This window comes from Phymastichus coffea, unplaced genomic scaffold (genome assembly GCF_024137745.1).
Source record: "Phymastichus coffea isolate CEN01 unplaced genomic scaffold, Cenicafe_Pcof_1.1 PCOF00038, whole genome shotgun sequence".
NCBI lineage: Eukaryota > Metazoa > Arthropoda > Insecta > Hymenoptera > Eulophidae > Phymastichus > Phymastichus coffea.
Genome location: NW_026706849.1, coordinates 1,711,041 through 1,731,688, shown reverse-complemented (window position 1 = coordinate 1,731,688; position 20,648 = coordinate 1,711,041). Strand labels below are relative to the sequence as shown.

Here is a 20,648-nt window from a genome sequence, read left to right as displayed (position 1 = left end):
AAAATAGGAAAGGATTTTAAAGATTAAGAAAGGCTAATGTAAGATGGCTGAATTTAACTTTGTAAATATGTATTTAATGTTTTATCTCTAAGAGTTTCCAAAACATAACAAACCAGTGAATTCATATTGCAAAATTATTGTATACAGTATTGCAAAATTGCAATATCAGTGATTATTTTACTTCCTTGCCTTTCAAAGAACATTTCACATCACTTTTATAATTCCAATCGTCGAGCGCCACTGGAAGGCTTTGCTATATAGAAGCTTGGTGTTCCTGCATATCTACGAAAAACATTTATAAATTAGTGAAATCATTATAAACATAATAGATAAATAACACCTAATTAGTTGTAGTTTTTCACACTTTTGGACAGTAGTAAAAATATAATATATTTTTTAAATTGCTGCCAAATTTAATTATTAGTATTCCAGTCAATCGTCTAACTATATATGTTTTTAATATGAATAAATTAACTATTAAAATAGTTGCAAAACTATGCAAGCGTGCTATTTTTCGTTATAAAATTTATATTTGTAAATAAATTAGATTTCTTTGACACTAGTCGAACTAAGTTAAATTTTCCTATGAGCAATTATTGATACTTTTATTGTCATTTTATGAACTTACACCTTCGAGAATCACTTACTTTTCTTTAATTTGCTTAATAACATTGTCAACCGCGTCTTTTTTTAATAAAGTAACGGTACAGCCGCCGAAACCAGCGCCAGTCAATCTCGTACCCAAAACGCCGTCCACGCTACGTGCTATAGATACTAGGCAGTCAAGTTCTTCTGAAGAAACCTCATAATCGTCGCGCAATGAATTATGGCTCTCGTTCATGAGTTGTCCAAATCTTACGAAGTCATTATTTTCAAGACTGCTTGCTGCATCAATAGTTCTTTGTATCTCCGAAATTACGTGGCGGGCTCTTTTTATTATCTCTTCATTCGCGTTCTTTGATTTCAAGACTGAGAATGTCACATTAAAAAGTAAAAGTTGTATGATATGCTATAGCAGACTTATTAAAGCAACGGTAATACCAGTATATTACCAAAGTAATGGTAGTATGATAGCAAATAGATGGATTTTTCATGACGACAAATTTTTCTAATTTAACTTGTTTCAACGTTTAATTTACAACAGTCTTTTTAATAGAAGTTTTTAAATAACTAATTCGTTAAAATAATATTTATATTTTAGAAAAGATTTTTAGTCATAAATAAAACGGTAATTGTTAAACACTTTTGATTAAAGCATTTTAGTCTGCGAATTGCAATGAATTCAAAGATAGCAGCAGATTTAGTTAATATTTTTAGTTTGATACCTAATATCATAAATAAATTATCTATACTGCAATTATTGATTTACCTTCAAGATCGCTAATTGCAGCTTCCCTCAGGCTTTTTTTGCCAAGAAGCTTGGTAGCCTCGTGACAACAATCTCTACGTTGGCGGTAAGTACTCGAACTGAGCTTATGCGGTGTATTTGAGTTGGTTATGAGGAATACATGATTATCAAAGCCCTTTATAGGGATGTGCTTGGTTGCAAGATCCCGGCAGTCAAGCAGTAAGGCATGACCTTCCAGTGCTAATGCTGATATAAACTGATCCATTATGCCACATGGTACGCCTGCGAAATCATGCTCGGCTCGTTGACATGCCAATGCCTGAACATATATATTTATACATTTGAAATAGTTGCATAAGTTATAAACGATATATTTAATAAATATATAATATGGATGAATTAAAAATCGTTCAAGCACTAGTAGGTTTATTACAAAAATTGTAACTAAAATTTTGTTACCGTTATTGGCCTTGATCAATTAAAGCACACATTTTTTTATAAAAAAGACAGTATATGAATAGAAAATAACTTACTTTATCTTCTAATTTTGCGGGCACATGACCTGTAAGACATTCTAAAAATGTATAAGTTGCAACCTCGAGAGCAGCAGAACTACTGAGCCCACCACCAGCAGGAACCGTTGAAACAATCACAGCATTAAATGCAGATACGTCCTCTAAAACATATCGCATGCTTATTGCAAAGAATTGAATTGATATTTAAATTTAAATAAAAACTATAAAAAGCTTTGTACGTAGGTATATAACAAAAGTTTCAGTTTTTAATAATATATTACGTTAAAAATATTGAATTTCTTACATTTTTAGAAAGCAAATGATTACATTTATTAATAATAATGTGCTTTCAAAAGACTGACTAAAATTATCAGCAAATATTTACCAAAATATATACTTATACGATAAAACTTGAATTAAAAATGCGATATAATAGTTACTTGGAAAGTTTACGATGGTGCCCTTGATATAATTAGCCCACTTAGGTTCTCCTGGTTTTATTGATTGACGGTTGATACACTCAAATTCGGCAGTGTTTTGTGCTCCAGCACAAGTGTTCATTGAGATTATTTTACATGTTTTGGTATTGTTTGCTTTTCCGACAATCACAGTTATCAAAGGCAAAGCCTGTGAAAAAAATCAAAATTTTCCATATATACATGTACTTCAATATTATAAAGTGATATAAAAACTTTAATATACATTTTGCGTGTTTATTTTGAAAAAAGCGCGCATACCGATAAGGTAGAAATCTTTCAGTCATGATGAGAATGAATATGAGATCATCAAACATTGCTTGATTTTTGCCAACAATTATAGATACAGTTTAATTATACATGCTCAAATCAAAGTCATTGGTTATCTAAGAATCTAATTCTGACCTTATATTTAATCTTGAAAATCTATTGTTGCCTTTCTTACGTGTCTTCCTTTTTTCAAATATTTATCAATGATCACGAGCATCATCGATGATCAGTAATCATTATCATTATCATAATCTATGCCATAATATAGCATACATCAGTTGCAATCTTCAACACCTGATTATGTGAATTGTTATAATAATATTGTTTTGAAAGAATAAACTTACGTAAAAGTACTTTTAACTGACCAAAGATAAAGCAAATTTTGATATTTTTACATTTCCCGAATAAAATAAATTATAAGGAAAAAATTTATAGAAATTACCATTGGCAAGACAAAACCTTCGTTGTAGTCGGTATGCTCGCCGATCAAATTGACGCGTCCGGGAGCACATGCACAAAGGGTTGCATTATCACCAAATTCTTTAGTAAAATGTTGTAATGCTTGCTTTTTCAACTCGTTCACGTCGAGATGAGCTGTGGCCATTTTTCCTTAAGTTTTATCTAGCAAAATCAGTCGATTGCATTTTATAGTTATTATTTATATGCATTTTTCTATTTTCATATGCGAGTTGGAAACTTTGCTCGGAAAATGATTTGTTTTCATTATTTAAAAGCTTAACGCAATCAGCTATCAAGATACAAATGTTTTATCTACGATTTATTAAGACATATTCTTAGATGCTACATATTTATATTCGTTTATTGAGATTTTTACGAATAAGATAACACAAATATTATTCAGAGGCACGTCACTCAAACTCGCAAGTTATAAAAGAAAATCACAGGCATTTGAAAAAACAAATAAACAGCAGGTAAAATTTTTCGAGAACATACTTCGTAGTCGGGACAAGACACCGGCGTTATCACTGAACTTGACAATTGCAAATACAAGCGCACAGTGCTCTATCTGAGTTGGCCTTAATCTCGAATGCGATATACATGCGTTCGTAACTTCGCTGTCGTAAACGGATGCGTCGTTCTCGACGGCGTTCTGCCTGTGTATGTGTCTTGTGTTTGCGTGGGAGCTTTACGCGTTTTCAGAGGTATTTTAATTTTATTTTATATCATAGGTCTGTAAAACGCTGATAAACACGTAAAAAACTTGGGATTTCATCATCAATTTAATTGAGACAGTTAAATAAGAAATGTGTGATGTCGGTCTCGGATCCTTTGATCAAGGAATTGAAAGGTACGTATAGAAATTTTATTTTGTAAAGGGTTGGTTGTAGGTTAGAGTATAATATTTATAATTACTTACATGGCTGAGCTGTGCTTGTTTTGTACAGCATTCGGAAAGCTCAAAATTTTAGACAGAAGTCAATTATGATTAACGAATGTTTGGCAATAGTTTTGTAGTCGTACAAAATCAAATAAATATGTTACTGTTCTTCGCGATATACCAATTATTGATTTTATAAGAATGCAGCAGCGAATGAGTTTCGCGCCTTACATTTGAATTTGACCTGCAATAGCTGACGCCATAGCGGGAAATCAGAATTTTTGACTCAATAGCCCTCGTAATCGTCAAACCATTTGCAAACATTTTATCCATTTCTTATTAAAATTGCAGGTTACACTCGAAGATTTACAGAAAATCGTGCTGATATTACGGATAAGACAGAAGAGCTTACACTTTTCTGTAGATGCTTGGAAAAATGTTTTCAAAGAGGGGTATCTATACAAATGAATCCCATGGGTATTCCGAATTTCCCAGATGCCTTGCAATGGATGAAAGATATATCAAGAAGAAGAGAAGAGTAAAGAAAAATATTAAATCTATATATATATAAATTATTTTATCATTCCTTTTTCATGTTTAAACAAAAAATCAACGTTTTTTAAATTATATTTTTACAGTTCATTAATTTCTTACACGTCCATAGTAGAGACTGTACTAGAGAATCAAAAAGTTCAAGAATCTAGTGGTAGGCTGAGGCTTTTAATACGAACATGTTTAAATCGTAAATGCTTACACGTTCCAGTTGGTTATCTTGTAAGTTTTAACAGTATTTTATTATCTATAAATTTGAATTACTGTATTCTTTTGAACAATATTTTATGTAATGAATTCTTTTTTCCCGTTTCAGGTAAGGACACCGTTTTTAGCTTTAGATTATTATAGTCCAAACAGCATTTTAGGCGACGAAATTTTAGGCGAAATATTATATTCAGTCTTATTGCAAATCAGTAGACTAAATTTTAGATTAAATTTAAGAAACGCAAGTTTTTTAGATGACACTTGGGATTTGCCAGAATGTTGTAGTCTTGATTTTGTGCCTTGCAAAACACTTGGCTTATCAGTGTGGTAAGAATAATATTTAATAATAGAGAAATATATTTTGTGAGTATGGCAACTTAAAATTATCAGTGATTTTTCAGTTTTACAAGGGGTAAAACATTGATTATAAAAATTAAAAAACATTCTGTTGCAGCTGAGGATGTGAGTATTATTTTATTAAATGAAATTTTATTAAATGAATCAATAAATATTACATATATTCTGGAAATTAATCTTTTCTACAGGAAAGGATAGAAGTTGGGGATGTGCTGGATGAAATTAATGGCAATATCATATCAATTCAAACTAGAGCAAATCTTCATAAGATAATGAAAAAGACTGCATGTCTTCCTATTTCTGTTCATATAGTTAAGGTAATGCAATTTATCACCATAAATATTATTAAGGTGCAATTATTACCAAAATGTGTGAAAATTTTAATATTTTAGTACCGTAATAGTAAAACAAAAGAAACATTTGCACCTATTGTTAATGTAATAAAAAGTTCAGGCCTTGATCATATGAAACAATTGTTGAGATCTCCTGCATTAGAATTCATGAAACCACTAGAAACGCAACAACCATCATCACCTCAAAAAGAAGACAAAACCTTACAAGAAGGAAAACCTGGTTGCCTATTTGATTATTGTGGATCAATATGTGTTGGTAGAGAAGGTGATGTTAAACAAATTGAGAAAGGAATAAGACGACTGCTACATATAGGAAATATCAAATATATTCCGATTAGGTTTGAGTGCCTTGAAATTGGTGTAAAAATTACACAAAATTTTGATAATAAAGTAAGTTATACATAATTATTTTATGCATCTATCAATGGCATTTTAATTTTTTTATTCTTTTGAATTTCAGGTGATTTTTGATTATAGTTATATGGAAATTTCATCATGTGGACATTCTGTTAATTTTCCACATTACTTTGCTTTTATTTCTGGGTAATTAATCATTTATAGATTGAATTTTCAATTGTTTGAATAAATTTAATACATGAAATTAATACTCAATATAATTTCAGTGAAACCAATTGCAGTATAGCTACCAATTTTGAAGCACACATATTTTATCATAAGAATGAAACAGAAGTACAAACAATCCTCCAAAGTTTGGGACAAGGATTCTATCGGACTCATTTTGCAGTGTAAAATTGAAGTATTTTTGTACTATTGAAGAACTGTTGACTTAGAAACAACAAATACATCTTAGCCCTTGTCTATTTGAAAAACTCTAAGAAAATGTCACTATGGCAACAATCATTTTTAACAATATACATTCAAATAATATTCTTCTACTAACTATCAAAACATATTCAACAATTATGCATTACAATTTTGATGAGCTCAATTTTCAACAAGAACTTCTTGTAATTTAAGTCCTTCACTTTTCAAAAATAGCTCAGATATTTGCAGAGTTAATATATATAATATATCTGTAAATACAATTATTATACTAAACAATTTGTGCAATAATATTTGTAGACTTTAATAATTTTAATAAACTAAATACAATATTAAAATATTGTTTGTATTTTATTCATATTATATTAAATAAATAATAATATAATTTTTTTACAGCAATAGACATTATTAAAATATCGATAGAGGAATATTTTATTTTTAATTCTACAGAAATATTATCAAACTTTCTAACCGCACGTTTTTCAATTTCAATTAGATGAAAACTTGATTTTCCATTGGCATGATCTTTATTATATTACATATCTTGATTATCATGTACTTTTCATTTTCACAAGTATTTCTTATCTCATCAAAAATAAATATTCGCCAAAATGATACTCGTCTTTTTATAAGCGAATACTCAACTCATATCAAGCAACGTTTACGATCACGTGCATGTAAATTATGAAAATTGACGAAAATCAACAGTGTAACAGTATTTAGTCTTCTGCTAAGATGATAGTGTATATCCATCGCGTCAGCCTATAATAAAACACAATGCAAAGCAGAAGAGAACATAACAGCAAGCTTGAAAGAATCGCGGCTCCTCACCACCAGTGTCGCCATCAGCGTCTAATAGTTGGGGGTTGCGCGAGTGAGCGGAATCCAATGTCCGCAGGAGGCTTCTCGTTGTGACGAGAGGAGAGGAGGACGACGAGAACAACGTCGAGGGCGAGACGGGTTCGACGGGGAAATCAAAGGAAGAAGAGAGAAAATACAGACGGAGAGGAGGTCTGTACACACACGTGTGTAACGTACGCAGTTTGTATTCAAAGAAGGCTGCACAAGAGCCGTCGCCCGCCCGCGCGACAGGAGAGAGAGAGGGGCCTAGCCAATAACGAAATTTAATAGCAGACCGGCATTACAGACGAGCTTACACGATACATCATCTTCGTATACGCTGCAGTGTATGAGTGGTGTTGGAGCGAGCAGCAGCAGCTATTATGGCCGCGAATCCGAGCGTCAATAGTCCATCGCTCGGCACCGAGAGCCAGTACTTCTACGAGGATGTCGTCTATAGGGTGGACAAACGCTCCAATGTCGAGTTTGGCATTGTCATGGAAAACGATGATCACGAGCTTTCCGACGATAGTAGCGGCAACGAGGACAGCCCCAAGAGGAAGAAAGGAGAGATCAGGGTTGTTTGGCATCCATCCGGTGTTGAAGATCTCGTCAATTCCAAAAAGGTACAACCCTTTTTGTGATTTCTTTTCTCTTTCTATATTTCATTCATATATATATATATATATATATATATATATATATATATATGTACGTTTATCGCGATCTTGATTAAGGATATCTCGATGACCTCTGCATGTTGTCATACTTGTGTTATGTGGATTGGTCAGTCTATAAAGTTCTATGTTTTGATGATTCATATGTACACATCCAAGATTCTGATCTCTCTAGTCACTCTAATTTTTGTGTACAGTGATATTTTATCTAACATTGCAACTTGTAAATGTACTTCATTCCTAAGGTTAATTTATGTAATGAAATTCAATGTAATACATCATCTGCTGATGAAAAATACTCTTCAATCTTCCAAATACAATTAATTACAGACAAATAGAACTATTCTTGTTTGAGAAGAATAAATTAAATCATAAGAGCTGCTTGTTCAAAAGTAGTAGTTAAACAATAATTATATAAAATATTCTTATTCATTCACAATAATGATTATAGGTTCATTTAGCTGACAGAACTTTAATGCCCGGAGATGTTGTTAGACGCATGATTAAAGGAAAAGATACCCAAAGAGGATACTGCCGTGATATTGAATTAAATGCTTGTGTTCAAGTTATTGGTACAAAACAAGTATTAACCAATATTCGAAGTGAAGATTTAGTACCTCTTGAGGTAGACAAACTATTTTTTTTCATAAATTAGCATAGTTGATCTATATAGTTTCTACATATTAAAATTCTTGAAAATTCTTTTATAGGAATTTGCTGCAGACATTGCAGTATGTATGGATTCTTGGGTGGGAGGAATCAGAATGGTTCACTTTAAATTGTGGCTAGCCACTCCTGATGGTTCTAGATGTGTCATCAATGAGATTGATGCTCGTGGGTTGGAGCATTTTGAGGAAAAAAGAGATACAGTATGTACTATTCAATTTATCTTTTAATTTGTACACTAAAATGATTAAATTATTTCTTGAAATTCTCGAAATTTTTATAATTTAATTTAATTCTTCTAAGACTTTGTGACTAATTAATGGGAATATTAACACACTTAAGTTTATCTATGTGTTATATATTATTTAAAGAATCATTACATTATTATCTTTATTTTAGGATAATGATTTCCCTCATTCATCCGAGTTTTATCCAGGACAATGTTTATGGGGTCCAATACATTGTCTGGAAGATGCTCAATGGATACAATGTACAAAAGAAATGAAGGCTAAACGAAAATCTAAGCCGCAGCGAATAACGAAAGTTATTGTTGAAAAAGTCGAGACTGATTGGGTAGGTGTTCACTGGCAATGTAGAGCTTATTCTAAGGATGGAGCTTGGTCAGACCAAACGCATCCAAAATACGTAGTTGAAGGCGAGGACTTGAAAAAGTTAAAACTGCTAAATGTTTTCGAGCCATCGACGTTACAAGTGGGTGACAGAAATTTTTATGTGATCAAAGGTGATGAGAATGTGATAACGCGAGAACAGTGGCGTAAGCAGCAAAGGGAAATATTTCAAGTTCCTAAGAACAGTCCAAGAAAATCGCGTAATATTAATTTGTCAAAGGCAGCTGTGGAAGAAAAGATCAAAAGAATAAAAGAGGAATCTCAGGAAAATAAAAATGAGCATCCTGAAGTTAACAATGAAAACAAAGTTAACAGGGAAAAAGACAATGTAAGTAATAATTTACTTACACCACCTAACATAAACCAAAATATTGAAAGTTCTGATGACTGGGATACAGAAGACACTGGCTCACAAAGTGATTCAGCATCGGTGGGAAATATATTTTGTTATAAAACAATAATAATTTTTCAATTGAATCACTTTTAAATATCTACTTTTGATGCAGGTATCAAGCGGTTGTTCTAGTTTATCATCGATGGGAAAGAAAAAGAAAGGTCCAGCACTAATGACAAAAGTTTTGAAGAAGCGTAAATTATGCAAAGCTAAGAAGAAAGTTCCACCACCTCCTTTGGTACCTGGAACTAAAATAGTTGTTGAAACTCTTTCCACAAATACAAAAGCTAACGTTGTTTGGCAGGACGGCTCTGTAGAACTCGGTATGTCATTGTATCACTAATTCATTTTTATAGTTGTTTTTTCAATTTATCAAGCATATATTCTAATATTGTACATAATTTAGCCTTATACTTAGGATTGAATATTTTTTAGGCATACCTTCTACTCAACTGTATCCAATTCATCATCTGGATGATAAAGAATTCTTTCCTGGTGATTTTGTTGTCGACCAGAAGGAGGAATCTAGAATGTACGGCGTCGTTCAGAGCGTTGATCATCAAGGAAGAACAGCAAGAATAAAGTGGTTCAAAACTTATTCATCTAGTCAAAGTCCTCAGTAAGTTGCAACAACAAAAATTGTTTTTTTAAATTAATTATATTTGCTTCAATAAGATTTAAAAAATTAACGCATGTTATATTTTTTACAGGCCAACATTTTTGGAAGAAACCGAAGTAAGCGTATACGATCTGAAAGATCATCCAGACTTCCAGTACCGTCCAGGAACTCTAGTCATTCGCATTGCAAATTTCGAGGGTGAAGACGCTGGATGTACGGCAGGCCAAGTCCTCGACAATTATCCTGAGGGTCGCGTCAAGGTCTGGTGGGTAGACGGCCATGTTAGTATGTGTTGGCCACAGGACTTGTACAAAGTAGGCGAGTACGACAGCGATGAGGGTGAATTGTGGGATGATGTTTCGTCGGATGGCTCATGGGAGACAGAACTCGAAGACTGCTTTATCGCCGACAACGACGGCAGTGCCGAACAAACTGAAAATATCAAGCCAAAGCTTGCAGCGCACATCGAGAAAGCAAGAATTGCTATGTCGAGACTCGAGGAGATTTTCACACAAAATCCTGCTCTGCAAACGACTGAAGTCATGCGGAAGTTATTGGAAGTTTACAAAGACTGCAGGTACATGGATAGGCTTATGGGGACATCTTTCTTCCATGAGAGTCACTTTCAAGGATTACTCGAAAGAGTGAGAGAGAGGGGACGCGCTAATGTCGCACAAAGAATGGCTGATCAGGTTTGTTCAATTTTTATATTAGTAAAAAACATCTTTTTTATTAACTTGAGTATTCATTATTGTTCATTTTATAGGTAAACAGACTGTTTACGCAAGCAGAAAGTGGATCGGAGATCAATTCTGAATTGACCGATTCCAAACTTCTGAATGCTCAGAAAAATACAAGTACTAATACCTCATTGGAAAAATCCGTCTCTGAAGAAATCAGTGTAGTACTAACGGAAGATGATTCTGTGATAAATGACCAGCATAATCAAGATTCGAAAATTGGTGAGCAAAATACGAATCAGCTTTTCATCAATATCAATCGAAATCCAGAGGATTCGGGATTATTTTCCGCTGAACATTCGAAAAAAGAATCCGGGTCTAGCGAATCGAGTGGAGAATTTCTTCTCAGCGAGGATGTGAATAACATCGATCGATCTCCCATTCCTGATCAACCGAAGTCCCCACTTCCTGATAACTTAGGCAATGCTCTAGTTGGATCTTCACACGTATGCGTTAAACTTTGCAATCTCATAAAGGCTCAACTAGGTAAATAAATATTTTTCCTGTATTATATTAATTGTATTCATTGTGTGGTAACTAATTTTTGTACTAAAACAGTTTTAGCCCATGCCGAAGTCTCCAAAAGATTTGGTCTTTCGAAGATGTCATTATCAGATGCAGCAGATCAAAATAATTCAAAAGCAGTGTCGCCGAACAAAAAGCTCAAAAAAGAAGAAGATAAGAAAGTGGAAGTCATTTCGGAGCCTTCTGATTCCTCAATAGAAATTCCTCCGCTAGTCTACCTAGAAGGCGAAGGCTTCTCGATAGAAGAAACAGCACCAGATAACCACAAGTTCAAATTGACCATGTTTCAGCCGACGGATCGTCCGAACTTTTTTCGTACTGTATCTAAGGAATTGAAATTGTTGAAAAGTTCGCTGCCTCAAGGCATTTGGGTAAAAGGATTTGAGGACAGGATGGATTTGTATTCGGTCATGATGCGTGGTCCTGAGAAAACTCCTTACGAAGACGGACTTTTTTTCTTTGATTTCCAATTATCAGCAGATTATCCAGCTGCACCACCACTTTGTCATTACATCTCGTATTGTAGTGATAGGCTTAATCCAAATTTATACGAAGATGGAAAAGTCTGCGTGAGTCTTTTAGGAACTTGGGCGGGTCGAGGCACGGAAGTGTGGACAAATTCATCAACTCTTCTTCAAGTTATTGTGTCAATTCAGGTTAAATTCATATTATTAGAATCTATGCTTAGCCTATATTTAACTTGTTAACAAATCATATAACTTTTAGGGTCTAATACTGGTGGCGGAGCCATACTTCAATGAAGCAGGATTTGAAAAACAAAAAGGTTCTCAGCAAGGTCGAGAAAATTCAAGGATGTATAACGAGATGGTTACATTGAAACTCGTACAATCACAAACAAAATTGCTGCAGTATCCTCCGTTAATATTTAAAGATGTTATTATGCAACATTTTAAAAAGCATTCTGACAAATTATTGAAGAGGCTCGAGCTATGGATGGAAATTTCTGAACAGCATAACAATCAACATCCATTGTCCCCAGTCACACCTACCACGTTCAAAGAGATAGCTCCTATTGGTGAGCGATTACACTTTTCAATTCAAGTGAATTTAATTTGGCGCTAAATCAAACATTTTAATTACAGAGAACACTATTCTGCCGGAATTTCCGTTGATACCCGCGTCTAAAGGGTTTTGTATCACATTAAAAAATACGTTAGCGAATTTCAAACGAACGCTCGTCCGCGAAGGGATACTTCCATTGTCATTGGACTCGCCACTACCTCGTGATACTTCCGTCGACTCGATGAATCGTGCAAATCGAGCGGTGATCGACGAACAAGGTGGAACATCTGCCGTTAAAACGTCGGTATCCCAGCAGAGTATTTGTAATGAGCCCTCGATTAATCACGGCTCTGTCCACCAAAGTGAAACGATGAAAGACAGTTTAGAGCGCAACGCCAGCTAGCCACAAGGTAAATCCAAACGCTTAGCTTACAAGAATAATCACACGGTTATTCGGTAATATATAATTCTATGCTCTTTACTGATAGCTACAATTAATATGGTGCGAGATATTCAAATGGATATATATATATGAGGTAAAAAATAACTATGAAATGGCAGCATGCATTTATAGTGTCTTTATTAAGTAAGGGAGATGAAAATTAAAATTGATACTGTATTGCGCTGCACGAAATAACGATGATCTTAGCTGACGTTTCAATTTCTTTTTTTTGAAAATCACAGTTACTAGTTTATTTTTTCAGCGAATATATTATACTTGTACACTTGTCACTAAACTAGTATACTTGTTAAACAAAATAAAAGGTCGGGTAAACAGTCAGGCGGTTTTTCTTTCTTCGTCGTACGTGCAGAAAATTTGTAGTCGATGGTGACGATATAAATATCTGCCTCAAAATCGTATTTTTCAAAACTTTCAAGCGTAAATATATTCATTTTTCCATAGAATGTAAATTGTATATATAGGGAAAGATATATTAAAATGTATTTGGTCGGTCGTTTATTCTTAGACATACTCCATCGATAATTCAATCATTGATGACTTCATTGAAATTGTATCGATTTTTGTATTATCAGAATTTTATTGACGTATTATTATTCGCTTCTTAATTGTAAATAGATATTTCATTGTAACAGTAATAATTGCCTGAATAACTTATTATATCTTACCTTGATTGCCTCACGATATTAAAAACGTCAAGTTTTGCTAGACTACGTTTTAGGCTAAGAATTGTTAAGAAGAAGCGTTTTTCTACAAAAAAAATCACTGTGAATATTTCTTTCATATATGTATATCAATTTTAACATTTTACTAGTATAATCAAGCCATTATAAAGCCAGTTTCACAAATTAACTTTTAACACATTTTAAGGCAGATTTTTACAAAGAAAATAGATAATTATTACAATTGTGTTTTAAAGATGATGCACATGAACAAATTAAAAAACAGCAACTCACAGCATTGTGAGATGAATTCGTAGAGCTGCCTTTATTTTTTTATGCTTACATCATAATTATGCCATAATATTAGAAATTAATATTATAATTCTGAAAAAGAAAAAGTATCGACGAAGGCATGGTTCTCATAATTTGATGTAATACTGTGAAAAAGCATAAAACACAAAGCTTAAGCTTGAACTTACAAATAATTCTGGTTTGTATAAACAATATTTTTCATGGAATACATATACGATTCTATATACTCTCCTTTTTCCAAGTACATTGAAAGCAAACATATTTTTGATAGTCCAATGAAAACTCCATTAATACTATTATTTTTATTTCACTTAGAACTTCATTTGAAGAATTATACAATACGTGGATTAATTTTCAACGGAACATGTATCAACTAAAATTAAAACACTCGTAGCAATATGCCAAGCCAAAAGCATCTTATGCTTCAGTAGATTTTAAGACTTCGAATGCTAGTGCAATCGATGCATTTTCTGACGTGCGAAGGGAGAAAGAAAACACAAAGAGGTAGTTATAGGTCTGTTAACGACTCGCAAGCAAATGCCATCCATTAATTAAAAAAAATCGTTATCATACTGCGAATTCGAAACGAAAAAGTATTCAAATTGAAAGAAAATGATTTTAGGTACAATAGAACATAGTTTATAGATGGGCAATTCATACTATTGATAAGTCTATGAGAGTAAAGTTATTAATTATCCGTAGATGTAGATTACGCAGAGACTATGAAGACTTTAAATGCTCTGTTGTCCATGACAAAATTATACTATTTATTGCGTATATATCTTCTATCTGTTTATTTATTTTTATCGCGAATAATGCTTGGTTGCCAAACTTCATTTCCCAGTTTTTTCAGTAATAGTGTCAAATTGAGCGCTTTGGTACTTAAAACATTGAGTGGCGTCACGGATATTTTTTAGAAAGATTATACATACTAGTTGTGAACTGTAATGAGCATTCTATTAGTATTTTTGTTATTGATTTGTCCATATCGTTATATCAAGTGTCTTCTTAGTGGTGATGTTAAAATGTAAAAAAAATTAGAAAGTATTACAAAGCGATGTCATTGAAAAACAAAAGTTATTTAGAGGAGTTGTCAAAAGTTCAGGTGAAATCTTGTGTGATGTCAACATTGATAATAGGTCATCGTTTTAATAGATTCTGAATCTTTCATCGGCACATAGTAAAGGGTTCAGATAAATACTTAGGAAAATATACATCATTCCTTTTAGAATATTTTGTATTGTTATATTCTTTTTGATTATGCGTAAGTCTTTACGCTGTTTAATGTATATTAATAGCATGCTATATGTAACTAAATTGCGAGATACAAGTATGATTTATTATTTATTTGTTTATTTAATGTGGAATCAGATCAATCACATTGTTTTAATATATTGTCAAAGTATGTATATTATAAAAGTAAATTAAAAGTATTAACAAAATCTAAAACTATTTAAACTAAGCTAGGCCAAGAACAGTTTTTAAATTATCATTTTTTTTATCATTTCCAGTTTTAACCTCATACAATAATTTCAATATAGAATTTACGTGTATTGAACTTATCTGAAGTATAAAAAAGTCATTGAAATTAAAAATTTGAGTTCACTCGAAGCATTTAATCTCGACAGATTTATTTATAAAAAAAAATAGAGCATCTCTACATTAGGTGTCTGTTCCTATTCGAGATAAAAAATATGAAACAGATAATACACTATACAACACGTCGAAAGTTTGCAAATATCATCTACAAATAAATAAAATGAAAGGCTTGTTTTAGGCAAACGAAAAACATGTTACAGAGACAAATGTAAAAAAAAAACAAACAAGTATGTAAACTGATTTTCTACGATCCTGCCGATGCGCGTCAAAATGGTGCTGTACGTTACTATAAGCGTAATAAAAATGAATAATTACTGGAGAATAACAAATGCATAACGAAGATGAACGTGAATTGTAAGAAAAAAAAATTACGTATGGCTAGAAGGGTATTGAAGAAAGTGTACAATAAACCAAAAAATAATTGTAATTGTAAGAATGTGGGTGAGTAAGCAAGCGCGCATTAACAGAGCGAATGTATATTGAACAAAAAATAAATAAATAAATAATGAAAAACGACAAATGAGAAAGTATAGCAATGAAGCAACACGTTTGAGAAAGATTCTTTCGTTTCTTGGCCAAAATGACGGAAACGTGATGTTTGAGATGCCTTGTATATGTGCCAGCTATTTATATTTATATTATTATTATAATTCCTATTCATAAGTCGTTATGGGAAGTTTTGTTTTCGCTGTAAGTTTTTTGATGATGCGTGCTACACAAGATAAAAATAAAATTAAAAAAAAACTTAACTACTAGATCCTCTACTCACCAATAATAAAATTGTATTATGGGGAACGAAAGCTTTAGAATGAGTGTTGAGAGGCAATGCTTCTGTAAAAATAAATCAATCATCGCACAGTTTGGCGATAATCACGTTATTAAAAACTACACGACTGTCATATTTTTGTTTAATTGTTTTTTTCTTGCAATTTTTTTTATCAATAAAAATGATAATTCGTAAAACTAATTTCGACTTGTACTTCATTTGCAGATGTATCTTTGTTTCCCCTGTCTACCTGACTGCCCATCGACGAAAAAATTGTTGTTTCCTTTTCGCCAATCAAAAATTCCTGATCCTTGTTTTTCCGTCAAATCGTAACCACAATACATGTTCTATTTTTTTCCACGTTAATAATATTTCCAAATTGATATAGTTACCATTTTTAATGTAGATGTCAGAAGAAAAAACAAATAAAAACTGAAAATATGCTAACTATGAGTAATAGACATAATTTTCTTTGTTTTTTAATATTATATTTTATGAAAATGGATAACTTTGAAAGATAACTATGAAAATAATTGTATCCAACAAACCGCTAATCTGCAGACATACGAGGGTAGGTCAATAAGTCCTTAGAAAGAAATTGAAAAACAATTTTTTTAGGGAAGACTTTTTTTATTTTTCAACATAATCTCCTTTTAGCATGATACATTTTCCCAGGCATCTTTCGAGTTTTCTTAAGCCATCAGGAAAATAACCATTTGTTTATGGTATGATCTCGTTCGAGATGAATCGTTATTCAGTAAGCCACTTTTTTAGGTTTGGAAGTAACAAAAGTCACTAGTGGCCAAGTCTGATAAATACCTTGGATGGTATACTAATCCGAACTTCAGTTCCTCAAATTTGGATATTGTAACTACGCAATGATGCACTCGTCGGTGCATTCGTGCATTGTTTTGAAACAGAATTTTTTGTTGTTCAAATGAGGACGTTTTTCCTTTATTTTCTTGTTTAACCGGTCCAATAACGATGCATAATACTTTTCAGTGATTGTTTGTCCTTTTTCTAAATAGTCGACGAAGATAATTTCACGTGCATCCCAAAAAACAGTGGCTATTTGTATATATAACCTTGCCGACCAATTACACTATCCTCGCCTTATTTGGAACTGGTTGATGTACCTTGTAAATGTACATTTGATATTTATAAATAAATAAATACAGAAATTTGTAATGAGAAGAATTATTTTATTGATCTCTTACAATCAATGAATTCTATATTTAAAATAAACTACGTTAAGTAATCTTTTGCTAAACTACAATACAACACACGTCATAATCCAATCGTAAAGCGCGCACCCACCCAAAACAACGCCTGTTGCTATGTAACCATCACGCGATATTCAAGCTCGTTCGACAGGTCTCTATAATCCCTCTTTCTTTTCAGTTTTAATGAAGTCACTTTCGGAGATAAAAGAGTGGTCTGCTGATTCTTTGAAATACTTGTTCTTGGAGTTGGAGTCGATAGATAGTTTTTCTGTTTTTCAATAGAAACTTAATTCGCAAGCTCCACTTGATTCTCAATATCTTTATTCATATTGGGAAGTTACAGTAATGTAGATGTGCCATATTCAAGATTAAAATTAGATAAAGTTGGTTGTTCGATTTGTTTGAAACCTGTGATATTAGTATCACTTTCGATTTTCTTTAGATAAGTCACTTGTTTTCTTCATACTTTCCCATCTTTCATTACAAGTACTTACTTTCCTTTCCTTTTTACCACTTCAAATTCATCAATATCAAAACAAGTAGATGATTTATTTGATATTACCATATGTTGAATCAGAACTTTATCGACAGGACAAATATCACAGAATTTGGACTCTATAGCTGTATTTTCCCTCTCTTTTCCTTTTTGTTTTCGTATTATGTCATTGTCTTTGGTCTCTTCGTCTACAGTATCTAGTACGAGATCATTAATTGACGGAGTTCGGTCTCTTATGTTTCTTCTGAACATAAGTTCTGAAGGAGACTTGCCAGTGGGTCCACGTGGTGTAATATTGTACATTAAAGAAATTCGCTTAGTTTCCTCGGATATCCGGCGATTGAACGGCAGCCGTATTTGTTTTGCTGTTAAAGAAAGTCGAGCGAGTTTGAATTATGCGAAATATGTTACATATTCGTAATTAAAAGTTTTAATGACTTATGGCTGAATATTTTGGTAATTTCAAATTTAATAAATAACACAGCTCATGACTGCGCGATACGCAATTAGGTTACGTTAGATATAAATGAACATCGTATTGCCATATGCAGTATCAATTAAAGCTAGTTGCTGATTGGCTTATTGCAAAAAAATATCAATTTAGTGACTATTTATTAAATATATAAATAAAGTATGTCATGTTAGTGACTACTTTTGAACAAATACTATTTAAAAAATAGTTATAAGATTTTTTATACTAAATATATACTTCGTTGTACAACTTTATTTGTTTAAGCTGTTTTGACTTTTGCTGTAGTCGCTGGAGCCTCCTTCAGCAAGCTATTCTTAGGCCCTCGCCACATATGCGCATATGCGCGCATACGAGGGCGTACAAACGCGTACAAATCGCTAAAAATTTTGATAGTGCCAACAATAGAAACTTACTACTATTCCTCGCATACCCCAAACGAACACACTTACTCCCGGAACAAACGTAACATAACCTTCAATAATATAGCGTTATGATACGTTTGTTCCGGGAGTAAGTGTGTTCGTTTGGGGCATGCGAGGAATAGTAGTAACTTTCTGTTGTTGGCACTATCAAAATTTTTAGCGAGTTGTACGCGTTTGTACGCGCTCGTACGCGCGCGTATGCGCATATGTGGCGAGGGCCTTACAGACCCGAAAGAAACGCGTGAACAGAGCAACAAGATCATCACTTTGCAACCAATTGCCAGTTACAAATAGAATCTATCAGCGTAGACAGATATCCGTATCGTGAACTTTGTAAACGACTCAACCCAACGTATCAACGAACAGAGCTACCCAATCAACATGAAATATCAAACACTCGACAAATCTGTTAATTCGGAAAATAGTGTGGGATACACCAATTAAGTAATTTTTCCGAAAAAGGCAGGTTTCAATTTCATTTTTTGTTGTGAATTACTCAGAAAATTATATTTTAATCGAGTGAATAATAAAACAGGACCAACTCGTTAGTATAAACCCTTTCGAATGACTCCACTCTCATTGAAACTGATTGAACCGTTCCAGACAACAGCAAAATTAACATTTAAAAAAAATTTATGTCGAATAATCCAGTGTCCTTTTTTTAGACCCCGGTCCCATAGCTACGTATGAATGTGGACGGATACGGACGCGAATCGCAACTCTAGTAACATCACTAAAAATATCTAGTTCGATTATTTAGTACCAACACTACCGGTAGTGCGCAAAAGTAACGTTGTTTAAAACTGTAGCGCCGAACGTACCACATTTAATGTTCAAATGTCAGGTCTACAATTTACTTTTCAAATTCTCATGAATATTGCTTATTGATGAGTATGCTAATGTAAAAAAAGCTTTTGGGATGATTAATACATATCATTTATATATTTTTTCTTCTTCTCATATATTCAAGTACTTCCATAAAATTAAGACCTAATTCCACTAATTGTAGTTGAAAGTCTATCAATTCTCTATCATTTGCCATCTTATAGACTGCAATAATGTAAAGGTTAGATAAGCGTTCATTAAATGTGGTACGTTCGGCGCTACAGTTTTAAACAACAGTTACTTTTGCTCACTACCGGTAGTGTTGGTACTAAATAATCGAACTAGATATTTTTAGTGATGTTACTAGAGTTGCGATTCGCGTCCGTATCCGTCCGCATTCATACGTAGCTATGGGACCGGGTTCTTAAGTCGGCAAATCGAAACGTCTTGTCGAAAAAGTTTGCCGTAGCAGCTCTCTCGGAAGCATCTTCTCCCTTCTACTACACTAATCTATATGCTACTTTTTGAGCCTGTCGCATTATCTCCCAGTCATTCGCTGTTCACCGTGCACGCGTGTACTCTTAAGGCAAACAGCTTCGTCCTCCATCGATAGGATGTTACAACTTCACCTACGCATACATAAGCGACAAGCGAGAGTGTCGATTATTTCTCGCTATTATCACATATAATGAGTGTTCGCCCAATCGTGATTTACGGTTCCTCTCTATATTCATGCGAACTTACTACTGTCCCAAGAGTCAGGCGACACTCAACTCTTTTTCGTCTGGCATGCACCTTTTGTCTGCCAGTTTTTCCAAGCGTCTCGACACTCGATTATTTGTGCACGGTTTTATTGTACACATAAACTATTGTGCACAATAATATGGTACGAATCAGCATGTATCAATTCTTACGCTATGTTTTTGTGCATAATAATTTGTGTGTATAATAAAACCGTGCACCATTGTCCGCACGCCGATTATTTATCCTGTGCTCTGTTAGCATGGCCACTCAACCGTCTGTCAGTGCCATTTAGACGTACGAATATACTTTTCCTATACATTTCAGTGTTTGGTATAATTTGAAGTTTCCCACATT

At 33.2% G+C, this 20,648-nt stretch overlaps 3 protein-coding genes across 11 annotated transcripts; 2 read left to right on the top strand and 1 right to left on the bottom strand.

The window, feature by feature from the left end:
• Nucleotides 1-148: 148 nt before the first annotated feature.
• LOC131663818 (galactokinase-like) lies at nucleotides 149-4,122 on the bottom strand. 5 transcript variants are annotated; one of them, XM_058934491.1, is made up of 7 exons: nucleotides 3,988-4,122; nucleotides 3,052-3,230; nucleotides 2,304-2,490; nucleotides 1,882-2,024; nucleotides 1,370-1,667; nucleotides 648-969; nucleotides 149-282 (listed from the first exon to the last, which is right to left on the bottom strand). In XM_058934491.1, exons 2-7 carry the CDS (start codon nucleotides 3,211-3,213, stop codon nucleotides 216-218), a joined length of 1,179 nt encoding a protein of 392 aa, XP_058790474.1. In that variant the 5' UTR covers nucleotides 3,214-3,230; nucleotides 3,988-4,122; the 3' UTR covers nucleotides 149-215. The 5 variants fall into 5 exon arrangements, with proteins under 5 accessions (XP_058790474.1, XP_058790473.1, XP_058790475.1 ...); XM_058934490.1 differs by lacking the exon at nucleotides 3,988-4,122 and adding an exon at nucleotides 3,564-3,695; XM_058934492.1 differs by lacking the exon at nucleotides 3,988-4,122 and adding an exon at nucleotides 3,564-3,695 and having other exon boundaries at nucleotides 648-885.
• On the top strand, nucleotides 3,676-6,485 carry LOC131663816 (uncharacterized). Of its 2 annotated transcripts, none has more exons than XM_058934489.1 (10): nucleotides 3,676-3,728; nucleotides 3,800-3,918; nucleotides 4,300-4,486; nucleotides 4,587-4,722; nucleotides 4,817-5,034; nucleotides 5,109-5,169; nucleotides 5,253-5,381; nucleotides 5,457-5,807; nucleotides 5,878-5,960; nucleotides 6,041-6,485. In XM_058934489.1, the coding sequence occupies exons 2-10, from the start codon at nucleotides 3,882-3,884 to the stop codon at nucleotides 6,165-6,167; spliced, it is 1,329 nt and encodes a 442-aa protein (XP_058790472.1). In that variant the 5' UTR covers nucleotides 3,676-3,728; nucleotides 3,800-3,881; the 3' UTR covers nucleotides 6,168-6,485. The 2 variants fall into 2 exon arrangements, with proteins under 2 accessions (XP_058790472.1, XP_058790471.1); XM_058934488.1 differs by having other exon boundaries at nucleotides 3,728-3,772; nucleotides 3,864-3,918.
• A 585-nt stretch (nucleotides 6,486-7,070) lies between these two features.
• On the top strand, nucleotides 7,071-16,298 carry LOC131663745 ((E3-independent) E2 ubiquitin-conjugating enzyme UBE2O). 4 transcript variants are annotated; one of them, XM_058934347.1, is made up of 12 exons: nucleotides 7,071-7,666; nucleotides 8,169-8,342; nucleotides 8,428-8,586; nucleotides 8,783-9,442; nucleotides 9,519-9,729; nucleotides 9,842-10,025; nucleotides 10,117-10,717; nucleotides 10,792-11,251; nucleotides 11,324-11,946; nucleotides 12,017-12,326; nucleotides 12,394-12,723; nucleotides 13,644-16,298. In XM_058934347.1, the coding sequence occupies exons 1-11, from the start codon at nucleotides 7,424-7,426 to the stop codon at nucleotides 12,714-12,716; spliced, it is 3,948 nt and encodes a 1,315-aa protein (XP_058790330.1). In that variant the 5' UTR covers nucleotides 7,071-7,423; the 3' UTR covers nucleotides 12,717-12,723; nucleotides 13,644-16,298. The 4 variants fall into 4 exon arrangements, with proteins under 4 accessions (XP_058790330.1, XP_058790329.1, XP_058790331.1 ...); XM_058934346.1 differs by having other exon boundaries at nucleotides 12,802-16,298; XM_058934348.1 differs by having other exon boundaries at nucleotides 8,783-9,340; nucleotides 12,394-16,298.
• The last annotated feature ends 4,350 nt before the right edge of the window (nucleotides 16,299-20,648 follow it).